Here is an 11,981-nt window from a genome sequence, read left to right on the forward strand (position 1 = left end):
ACTCGTTCAGTCACTCAGTCATGTCTGACTCTTTGCGACCCCACGGACTGCAAGAACTAGGCTTCCTTGTCCTTCACCATCTCCTGGAGCTTGCTCACACTCATGTCCATTGAATCAGTGATGCCATCCAATGATCTCGTCCCCTGTCATCCCCTTCTCCTCCTGCCTTCAATCTTTCCCAGCATCTTTCCCAGGTCTTTTCCAATGAGTCATCTCTTCGCATCAAGTGGCCAAAGTATTGGAGCTTCAACTTCAGCATCAGTCCTTCCAATGAATATTCAGGACTGATTTCCTTTAGGATTGACTGGTTTGATTTCCTTGCTGTCCAAGGGACTTTCAAGAGTCTTCCCCAACACCACAGCTCAAAAGCATCAGTTCTTCAGTTCTCAGCCTTCTTATGGTCCAGCTCTCACATCGATACATGACTACTGAAAAAATCATAGCTTTGGACTATAGGGACTTTTGTTGGGAAAGTGATGTCTCTGCTTTTTTAATATGTTGTCTAGGTTTATCATAGCTTTTCTTCCAAGGAGCAAGCATCTTTTAATTTCATGGCTGCAGTCACTGTTCACAATCATTTTGGAAGGCTTTAAAAACAAAACAAACAAAAAAGGAAGCTTCCATTTCTCCCTTCCAAAATGTAAGTCTTTCGCCTGGGTTCTCAGGAACCATCTGATCCATCTGTGGTCCCCCAGAGGGAGGGGGAAAAATAGCATTTTAAAAACTGAAGCAGTAAAACAAGGAGATCTCTGGTTCTGTCTTTAAATGAAAATGAATTTGTAACTGAGCTGGATTTAATTGGGTTAAGGGAAAGTAAGCACTATATAAATAAACTCTCAGAAATATCAATAAAGCTCACCAGAACACATTTCTTACACCAGGGACGACCCTGAGTCAGAATGATTGGCAAGAGATGACCCAGAAACTAACTCCATCACCAGAGACCCTGAGACTACAAGCCATGTGGCAGAGCAGTACTCCTGGGTTCCCTTACCCTGCAGCTCTCTGCCCTGTATCCCCTTCCCAAAAAAGCCTCTTGCCTTGTCAGCATGCGTCTCCTGGAACCATTAATTTCCCAATATTACACAAAAGCCCACTCTCAGACCCTGCAAGGAGTCCCCCTTTCTGTAACAGATGGCGACTCTGGTGGGATTTCCTCACTGCGACTGATGCCCTGACCATTCAGGTACTTAGGGACAAGCTTGTCCGCTGACTGACCCGACCCAGTGGCCCGAACAAGAATTTTCTTTTGTTCCTTGTCTCCTCCCAACTCAGATGACTGGCCTGAATGCCCCCAATCTGATAAGGAACAAGAGACTTAAGACTGATAAGGAACAAGGTGAGAAACAAGAGCCTTAAGTTCAGTGGCTCAGTCGTGTCCGACTCTTTGCGACCCCATGGACTGCAAGCCCATCACCAACTCCGGGATCTTACTCAAACTCATGTCCATCGAGTCGGTGATGCCTTCCAATCATCTCATCCTCTGTTGTCCCCTTCTCCTCCCGTCTTTAATCCTTCCCAGCATCAGGGTCTTTTCCAGTGAGTCAGTTCTTCGCATCAGGTGGCCAAAGTATTGGCATTTCAGCTTCAGCAACAAGAACTAGGCGGTCTCCTATCACCATTGAGAGTTGGCGCACCGCGTAAGCAAGTGGGCGGGCGAGTACACAGGGAAGCCGGGCTAGAGAGGGAGTGAGCTGTTAGGATGCCCCGCCCAGCCCCCGGAGCGGGGGTTCCTAGTGGTTACTGCTAGGAAACCTGGGGCGGGCCCTGTCGGCGGAGGGGCGGGCCAGGCAGTCCTGGCAGGAGCGGAGGTCCAGAGTGCAGCTGTGGGCTAGCGGGAGAGGAGCGCGGGTTCTGGCTTGGCAGCCTCGCACTCCCTGAAAAATTGGGATCCAGGTGGCAAAGGGATAGATGGATGGCTCCAAGACCAGTCTTGGTTTCCTCGTTTTGCTTTCGATGGTCTTGTTCAGCGGAACGTCCAGCGGTGAGTGTGGGGATGACCCTGCGCGGGGCGTGGGGGGGGGGAACGCGAGGAGGTTGGATGGGTTATGAGCCGGGAAGGGGATGGGGGCGGTGTCCGCGGGGTTTCGGCGAAACTTTTTAAAGGGTGGCGCCGCCGCCCCCCACCTCTTTCCTCTCCCTGGGCCATTTAGTCCTCGGAGGCTCCTCCCGGCTTCTTGCCGGCTCTCCGGGCCAGAACAAGGGTGACCTTGGGTGAAGCAGTAATGCCGGGAATTTGGGAAGTGACGCTGGGAGAAGAGGGGGCCGGGACACGGCAGGATATAGGGTTGAAACCCCCCCAAGGGTCCAGCCCGCCCCTGGGAATTGGGAACCCTGGAGCCGGGCCGTTTGGGACCAGTCGGCCATTCCGCGGAGAAGAGACTCATACCCGCCCCGAAAAGCACACCCTCCCGCCCCGACCTGTGCAACAGAGACCCTTCTGGTCCCTACATCTCCCAGCCCTTGAGGGACCAGCGCTCCTTTCCCGGCCGTAAGTTTAGAAACGCAGAGCGGACCCGAGTGCCCTGGAGGCGGCGGCGGCGCGCTCCTGGCTGAAACGTGCTTGAGTGCTCTCTCCTGTCAGAGCGGTGGCTTCTGGCTCCACCCCCGGCCCCGGGCTCTGCGTCACGGCTCCACCCCCGGCCCCAGGGCTCCAACCCCCTGGCCCCAGGCTCCACCCCCAGTTCCCCGGGCCTCACCCTCGACCCCGGGGCTGGTGCGAGTCTCTTCCTGAGCAGGGACCAGGTGCCTCGGCTCATTGGTCTAGATGCAGAAATTTTTTAGTAGAGAAGTGGCCTTGTTGGGCACTATGTCTGTCCTTTAACCCGGCGAAACAGATGCCCTGCCTTTCACTTGACCTGCAGAGTCCAAGTTGAATATAAGCGGGTTTCCAAGTAGACAATTTCGTGGACGTGCCCCAGGTCAGCATTTCTGGCTTTGTGGGGGTGGGGCGTGCGAGGGGCACGGGGTGGGGGGACTTTCCACGCACTATATTGGCTCTAGCTTTCCTTTTCTGCCAAAGTAGATGATGAGGTTATAATACTAAATGCAGCTCAACTTGACAGTAAATTCTTCAAAAACTTCCCTTCTTCAGAAATTTGAAAAGGAAAGAAAATGTGCTTACAAAAAGCTTCGGTCTTAGACAAAGCCACTAGCAGAACTGTTTATGATCCTGTTCATGCAACTCCAGCTATTTCTACCCGTGTGTTTTATATCAGCGCAGGGGTTTGCCATGCAGTTTATATTTCCTGTAGTAATAATATTAGCTGTTTTGCACCTTCATAGTATGACAAGAATTGAACTCGAAGACAGCATCAGTGTCCAGTAGTTCCCAAAGGTTGTCTCAGCCATGTCCCAGATGACTCAGTATCTGAGAGGAGACACACCCAACAGTGGTACTTCCATCCCGTTATCCTACCTTGTGGGTGGGTAGAGGAGTGTTTTGAGAAGTGCCACTCTTTTGGAGGCCAGAGTGAAGGTGAAGGATATTGGAATATCCAAGGAGAGGATAACTCTATCCACAGAGAGGATGTACTCCGAGAAGGTAGTTTCGGGCATATTTCCATGGGATTTGTGTAGATGAAAAAGATCCAGATAAAGAACAGGCAATCATTTGTAAAAACAGAGATTAAGCTTCTGAAATTCAGGTGACAATGATTCTCACTGAATGTTGCTAGCTATGAGATCTTCATCACAGAAATCTTCCTCCTATTTCCCTTGTGTGTATAAAAGATAGAGGAAACCCCTGGTGATATTGCCTTACATGAATTGGGAGAATCGTAAATAGTTTTTCACAGCATTGCAAATTGGTGTGTCTGTGGTGTGTATTAGCCAGTCAGTCCTGTCCAACTCTTGCCACCCCATGGCCTGTAGCCCGCCAAGCCTCTTCTGTCCGAGGAATTCTTCAGGCAAGAATAATAGGAGTGGGTGGCCATTCTCTTCTCCAGGTGATCTTTCCGACCCAGGGATCAAACTCAGGGTCTCCTGAATTGCAGGGCAGATTCTTTTACTGTCTGAGGCCACCAGGGGAGCCTGCAGCACAAATTAGTAGAGGCCAATAAATCCGCAGGCAATTTCTCAACAGGACCTGGTCCACAAGGGTCAGATTGCCTGTGGAATGGATTACCTGTCAGAAGAAAAGTCCTCCACAAAGACCTGGCTGCTCAGAGCTCTGCCATTGATGACAGCCTCAGGTTATGAGTACAGATAGCCGCTCTCCAGAATCTTGTTCCCCATGGACTCTCACTGTGTGGGGGACAATGAAAACGTGGGATCGATGGATGGCTCATGAATGTTTGGTTAAGAATGAGGTCTCCAGACTTCCCTGGTGATCCAGTCGCTAAGTTTCCATCCCAGTGAAGGGGCCGGTTCGATCCTTGGTTGGGGAACTGGATCCCACATGCTACAACTAAGAAGTCAGCATGTTGCAACTGAGAGTCTTCATGCTGCAAAAAGATCCCAAGTGCCACAACTAAGACCCATTACAACCAAAAAAAAAAAAAAAAAAGATATTAAAAAAATAATTTTTTTAGTTCTCCAGTGCTAGTGATGTGTGGGCCTTCAGAGTGATAGTGTGGGAGTTCATAGCTCTGGGTCAAATACCCTACATGGATGTCGACTCTTTAGAGATATGAAAGAAGGTTATCAAATACCCCAGCCTATCAACTGTCCTGATGAACCATTTGTGTGATGGCTTGTGCTGGGCCTCAGATTCGGAGGAGAAGCCCAGTTCCAGCAGCTGGCCCAGTGTCTCACAGGGTTCCAGGCAGCCCTGGGGGCCTGTGTCTGATTGTCCTCTCACAGTCCCCCAGCGTCAGGAGGAAGGTGCCTGCTGAGGTCCACTGGAGCCAGGCAGTCACATACATCACCCAACACCGCAGAAGCACATTGTCTTCCAGAACACTGTGCCTTAGGAATGCCATAGCATCTGAACTTTCTAAGACAGACTTAGTGATTGGAATATTTTCTAGATATCACTTTCATTAGGTTGAACTGAAAATGTTTGTATAAATTTTTGACCAAGAAATTTTTAAACAGTATTATAAATAAATAGTTTTTAAAACTGTTCCAACACAAATACTTGCACTAGCTTAGTACAAGTGCTTTTTAGTTTTTACTCTCACATGGCTGGGGGAAGGGGCCTCAGGGTCTTTTTTCCCCAACCTCACCCTCACTGTGTTTTGCCTTCACAGATGCTCGTTTTCTTTCCTATAATTTCACCATTGATCCTCGGCCCAGAGATGATCAGCCATGGTGTGAGGTTCAAGGAGAAATTGATCAAAAGGTCTTTCTCTCCTATGACTGTGGTACAGCTAAGATCAAGTACCTTAGTCCACTGGGAGAGGAAGTGAAAAGTATGAGCACCTGGGAAACACAGACTGACACACTCAAAGACACTGGAGACTTGCTCAAGGGGCAAATGCCTGACGTTACACCAGAGAAACACACAGACAAGGGTGAGTTGGAAAATCCAAATGCAGGAGGAGTAGACTGGGGGCTTAGCTGCATCCACTGTTTTCGGGGTTAAAAAAAAAAAAGGGTATTGTCCTTCCCTAGTAGTCTAGTGGGAAGAGCAGCTGTTGCAGGAGAGACCAGGGCCAGGCTGGGCCCAGGGGAGGTGGACCCAGGTGGGGCAAAGAATCTGTCAAGCCCAGAGGCTGAGCTCTGTCTTTTCCTCGGTAGGGTCAGGACCTCTGACCCTGCAGGCCAGGATGACATGCTGGCGTGAAGGCAATGGACACACCAGTGCATCCTGGGAGTTTGGCTTCAATGGACAACTGTGCCTCCTCTTTGATTCGAAGAATGGATTCTGGACAATGGTTCATTCTAAAGGGAGGCAGATGAAAGAGAAATGGGAGAACGACAGAGGTGTGACGTACTTCTTCAAGAAGGTCTCCATGGGAGACTGTCGGGCCTGGCTTCGGGATTTTATGGTGTGCTGGGAGAAAATGCTGAAGACCTCGGGTAAGTGATAAGAGTAAGAGAAAGTGGTAATTCTCTCACAGGTACATGGACCCACCCCTCTGTGTTTGTGAAAATGATCCGTCAGACGTGAGCTGTCCTGGGAGCACAATGGCCCGGGGATGCTCTGTCACCCTCCTTCCTCTTCCACCTCCTGGCGTCTCTCCTCACAGCACAGGCCTTTGTACTGTTGGACACAGATTCTCACTGATCCTAAACATGAGACCATCTCTATGATTCCAGTCTCCTTCTTATCATTCCCTCTTTGGGAACCTTCCTTTAAATGTCACCAATCCTCCTGGAAATCTGTCAATAGCACCTCTGCTGTCAGCTCCTGAGGACTCCATCCTGATGTCACCATCTCTGATGTCACAGCAGGACTGAGTGACTCTGTTGGAAATCTTGCTTCCCCATTAGCTGTCAGAGTCCCATGGGGACTGGGCTCCTCCCTCCCTCCCATCTCGTCTGAGGACCTGTCACAAGGGCCTCCACGTGTGGGTGCAAACAGGCTGCATAGTAGGGGTACCTGGGTCAGGGGGGCTAAGGTGACATCTGCCAGGTTTGGGGTCTGGACAAGGGCTTCACCCTTATTCTCCTTGCAGCATCACCGACCACGGGCCCCCCTACAGTGAAGTCCTCGGCCACAGCCAGCAAGCACATCACCTGGATCCTCCCCGTGCTCCTCACCAGTTTCGTCATAACTGTCTTCCTGGGCTGAGTCCTTTTCAGGAGCAGGTACTGAGGGCAGAATTCAGAGGGAAGGCAGGGGCACAGGGCCTGGTGTGAGGCCGGGGAAGGTGAATCCCAGCCAACCTCTGCCCCTCACTGAACCTCTTCACCCTAGAAATGAGCAGGTGAATAAGACCCCATATCGCCCAAGAGCAATAATTGCAGACCCAACTCCAAAGGCCTGTTCTCACAGGAAGTGGCGTGGGTCAAGCAGGCAAGGCAGGAGCCTCACAGCAGAGACTGGGGGAAGGGGTGAGGCCAGGCCTGTGCTCCTGGAGCAGCAGCAGGTCTGACTCAGTATGGCCTGCACGACCCCAGCCTCCTGGGGACCCAGAGCCTCCATCACTGAGCGGCCCTGCCTTGAGCAGAGGTGCCTGCGGATGGGTGGGTCTGAGCTGGGTGGAGGTGCATAGCGGGGAGGGACCAAGAAGAGATGGGGGCAGAGACTCTGGTCCCTAGAGCTGTCAGCTACTGGCTCAGAGTCTTGACGGGAGCGAAGGAAGGAGGTTTCCCTGTAGCCCCCAAGGCTGTCAGGAAGCAAGGCCCCTCCTCTGGGGACCTGCTTCCTGGTCCTTTAGGCCCCCCTTGGGAAGGATCTGGACCTTAGTAAAGGAGCAGATTGATTCCTCACTGGCTCCAGTCCTGAGCCTGAGCAGGGGGTGTCAGGGCCTGGGGTGACTCTGTGATGCAGGAAGGAGGAGGTGACAAGAAGCTGCTGGGCCTGAGGTAGGGGGTGGGTAGAGGACATAGGAGCCCTCAGTGAGGGCGGGGCTGGAGGGGGGCTGGGGAAGGGCCCCCCCAGGAAAGTGAGAGGAGTTCCTCAGCCCCCTGGACCAAGGCCTCTTTCTTTTCTGCAGGAGACGGTGCTCCCAGGAAGCACGGCAGGTGCTCTGCCTGCCTTTCTCCTGCTCTTCACTTTAGATCCAGGACATCAGACCCCATGAATCCTGAGTCTGTTTTCCGGATACGATGTCACAGTAGATGCATCACTTCAGGGCTTTATCGCATTTGACGAAATCCTACACAGCATTTCTAAAAAAAAAAAAACAGAAAAAATCTATTTAGCCACCTTCTCCTGGTGCTAAGTGATGGAGTTTCTACACTGAAATATTCAAGTACTTGAAGAAATATCCACAAACAGGACATTTTTCATCGTCTTCTAGTTTGTGGATAATTAGACTCTGCCTCGTGATCTCGTTCTTGCTAATGATATTGCAAGAAAAATACCATCATCTATTACAGGACTCAGGGATTCTTTCTGTGTCTGGAGAAATCACCTCAGCCTATTTTCAATAGAAGAAAGTTTTATTTATGACTATTCCCTTAATAATTTATTATGCTGAAAGTGAAAGTGTTAGTCGCTCAGTTGTGCCTGACTCTTTGTAACCCCATGGACTGCAGCCCACCAGACTCCTCTGTCCATGAGATTTTCCAGGCAAGGATACTGGAGTGGGTTGCCATTTCCTTCTCCAGGGGATCTTCCCAACCCAGGATCGAACCCGGGTCTCCTGCACTACAGGCAGATTCTTTACTGACTGAGGTACAAGGGAAGCCCTGTATGTGTGTGTTAAATCCCTAGCCTAGCTTCTTTGTGCTGCTCATTCAGGACGCCTGCGCTCCTCTCTGGGTGTATATTTCCACCTTGCTTCCATCTTAAATAAACAAACTATTTCTGTATGTCTCCAGTAATAACTTTGGTATCTGTTTTTACAGTTTTTGCCTCCTTGAAACATTCTTGCTTTCAAAGGTGGTAAGAGCCAAGGGAACTTTGCATCTCACCCCTGGTGTTTCAGTTCAGTCAGTTCAGTTCAGTCGCTCAGTCGTGTCCGACTCTTTGCGACCCCATGAATCGCAGCACGCCAGGTCTCCCTGTCTATCACCATCTCCCGGAGTTCACTCAGATTCACGTCCATCGAGTCTGTGATGCCATCCAGCCATCTCATCCTGGGTCGTCCCCTTCTCCTCCTGCCCCCAATCCCTCCCAGCATCAGAGTCTTTTCAAATGAGTCACCTCTTCGCATGAGGTGGCCAAAGTACTGGAGCTTCAAGAAATCCCAGGGTTGATCTTGAGAATGGACTGGTTGGATCTCCTTGCAGTCCAAGGGACTCTCAAGAGTCTTCTCCAACACCACAGTTCAAAAGCATCAATTCTTTGGCGTTCATCCTTCTTCACAGTCGAACTCTCACATCCATACATGACCACAGGGAATAGTGTCTAGAATTCCTCATTTTACACCAAGCTACCCAGGTTCAATTCCTGGGCAGGAAACTAAGATCCCTCTTTAGCACCACTCACTGCGGTCCCTCTAGATCAATATTAAGGAAATATACACCTTATATTACTACACCTTATATTAAGGTGTAAATATGCACCTTAAATATACAGGTAGAGGGGCTTCACAATTTTGTCATGGGAGATTGCGCCTCTGCCAGGAGTTTAAGAAAAAGAGAAAGTCCTTCCAAAGTTAACCCGGTTCCTTCCCTTTCTAGGCCCTTTAATGTCTATTGTTGTTCTTTCCTTTCTAGCCCTTGTTTCTTTAACCTTTTGATTGACTTTGCATCAGTAGCATCTACCAGTTTGAAATAACACTCCTGGTGGCTCAAGGAATATAGCCCGTTCCAGTGGAGGGTGGCCCAGATCCATGTAGGTCCTTGTGAGGGGCTTCTGCACCTTGAGGGGAGGCTCAGTTCAGTGGTCCCTGTCCAGCAGGGAGAAGTTTTGATAGAAGAAAGCTTTGGCCCCTTAACTGTTAAGAATAAGGGTGTAGAACCCCTCAGTAGGTAATGAGACAGGCTGGGAGAGTTTGCTGCAGTGAGTGTACCTGGACAAAAGTCACATCAAGCATCACAATACAAAGAAATTATAAGGGACTAAAAATAATTGCGTACATGTGCAGTTGGCAAAAATAATCAACAACAAGATACAAATAGACTAAAAACCCAAGGGGATTTCAGAGCAGCCGGGAGCAAAAGCAGACTACTGGTCATGATCCCTGCATACAGCACCACCAAGGGGGAACAAACCACCCAGGTCACCCCTCTGGCCTGGACCCAGGACCTGCCCCCACCCTCATCTCATATGCGGGACCGGCTCCCCCACCCTCTGGAGCCAGCAAGGGAACATGTTACTTGTCTTTTCTCCTTCATGAGTCCCAATAAAGCTTTTTTCCCCCCTGAATTTGTGTCTGGCCTTTTACCAACTTCTATTGATCAAGTCCAGGAGCCCTGGAAGGTAACACAGGAGGGCTTTTGCTGAAGGTCAGGATGCTGCTCAGATATGGTGTCTCCAGTGGGCTTCCAGCAGAAACAGGGGTTGAACACATGCAGATTCCAGGTGGGGATGCACCAAGTCAGGAACAAAGCAGGCACAATGGTTGATATAAGTAGAGAGATGGGACGGCTCCCAGGTCCTGACTATAGACTATGACGCTGTCCCAGCACAGGGCGATCCTAGAGGCAAACACCCGGATGGGCGGCCAACCTAGACACAATCTGCACGACTGAAAGGAATGAGACAGGGAATGCCCTGGGACTCCACTGGTTAGGACTCTGGGTTTCACTGCCAGGTGCCCGGTTTGATCACTGGTCAGGGAGCTAAGATCCCAAAAGCCAGGCAGCCGACCAGAAAACAAAACACCCAAGAAACGAAAAGAAAATAGAACACAAGCTGGATGATCAGGACGCTGAAAACAGCCATCGCAACAGCTTGTCTGGATACTTTGCCCAGTTTCTAGAACTGAGCCAGTTATCAGGACCAAGAACCCATTACCTGAGAGAGATGCAGTTTCCAGCAGGCGGGCCCTCATCACCATGGCAAGCGCAGTGTAGCAGTCCTCTGGCCTTCCCCATCCCCGGGAGCCATGTGGCCATTGACTCAGGTAAGTGCCCACTGGGAAGCAGAAGCCACCCCACATTCCTATGGACCCCATGTGTGACTCACATCATGTCCGGGGATCTGAAGCATCATCACGGCCCCGCTGTTGTTAATGTGATGCATGAGATGCAGGGTGCTGAGTACATAACCGTCCTGCATCCTGCTTACAGGGGTATCACGGTGTGTGAAGACCCACACAGTGGTTATTTCACATTCTCCAGATTTGAACCAGTGATGGAAAAGTCTCTGTAGTTAGGAATGGGGTGAAGGCTGCCATAGTTGAGAAGTTCGAATACATTCTCATATTGCCTTTCCTTTGCTGCAAACAGAATGTTGCAAGACCACCCTTTTCTGGGTAAAATGACAGAGATTAGTGCATAATCATAACCTGAAAGCATGCAGGGCTCTGATGCCTTCACATCTCCTTTTTACATCTGCCTGGTCTAAAGCATTTCTATCATGGCTGGACACTAAATATTTCAGAATTTGCAGACCAGAGGCCTCTGCAACTGCTCAACTCAGCTGTGGAAGGTGTTCATGGAAAGGACATGAAGGAAGGAGTGTGGCGGGATCTGCCACTGGGACCCTAGGACCCTGCGGCACCCATGACACAGAAGTCCATCAGCGGGGAAATCGTGCCAGGGGTAACCTGCCTGCCTGCTAAGTCACTTCAGTCGTGTCTGACTCTTTGCGACCCCATGGACTATAGCCCACCAGGTCCCTCTGTCCATGGGATTCTCCGGGCAAGAATACCAGTGTGGGTTGCCATTCCCTCCCCCATGGACAGCTTGTGACATCCTAATCAGAGCATCACAACCCAGCCCCACAGGGTCAGAGGCACGACCATGCCACTTGAGTGAGGAAAGTCTAACATTTAAACATGGCTACTGATATGGTCCTGAGTCTGGGAGAGAAGGGACCTCCGGTCAGGATGGACTGGGCTCATCCACTCGGTAATCGCTACTGAGAGGTCAGCTGTCATAGGATAGAAGTGATCGTGTGGTTTGGCATAAGCAGGGCCACAGGGGACAAGAAAGATGAGCAGCAGGGGACCGAGAACTGACACCAGAACTGTGGCACCTCCCTGTCCTCTGCTCACCTCTGTGGCTTCACAGGGTCCCCCGTGGTCCTTGGACCGAGGAAGCCACTCTACAGCAGAGGAGGGGGGCCTTAGCCTGTAACTGCAGGACCCACCTCCCATCACATTCCCACCACTAGAGGCTACAAGGCAGACAGCGCGCAGGGTTGGGATTCATAAACAGGCAGCGAGGCAGCGCTGGATAATTCCCCAGGTGATGAGTTGCCCAGTGCTGGGGTTCACAACCAGGGCAGTGGTCAGGGGTTCCTTTGGTTTTTCATGTTGTCTTTGCCTGTTGTCGCACCACAGACCTGGACGTGCACCAGAGACAGACGCCAA

General features: G+C 50.7%; 2 protein-coding genes and 1 pseudogene across 4 annotated transcripts in view; 2 read left to right on the forward strand and 1 right to left on the reverse strand.

Annotated features, from left to right (window-relative positions):
- PDE10A (phosphodiesterase 10A) overlaps nucleotides 1-11,981 on the reverse strand; it is a 777,492-nt gene that overhangs the window by 359,230 nt on the left and 406,281 nt on the right. The gene's annotated exons all lie outside the window — the stretch shown is intronic.
- LOC108636749 (NKG2D ligand 1-like) lies at nucleotides 1,885-8,003 on the forward strand. The gene is made up of 5 exons (XM_018053455.1): nucleotides 1,885-1,984; nucleotides 5,193-5,456; nucleotides 5,683-5,964; nucleotides 6,564-6,696; nucleotides 7,548-8,003. The coding sequence occupies exons 1-4, from the start codon at nucleotides 1,912-1,914 to the stop codon at nucleotides 6,677-6,679; spliced, it is 735 nt and encodes a 244-aa protein (XP_017908944.1). The 5' UTR covers nucleotides 1,885-1,911; the 3' UTR covers nucleotides 6,680-6,696; nucleotides 7,548-8,003.
- On the forward strand, nucleotides 2,065-4,789 carry LOC108636765 (annotated as a pseudogene).

Source organism: Capra hircus, chromosome 9 (genome assembly GCF_001704415.2).
Source record: "Capra hircus breed San Clemente chromosome 9, ASM170441v1, whole genome shotgun sequence".
Classification (NCBI taxonomy): domain Eukaryota; kingdom Metazoa; phylum Chordata; class Mammalia; order Artiodactyla; family Bovidae; genus Capra; species Capra hircus.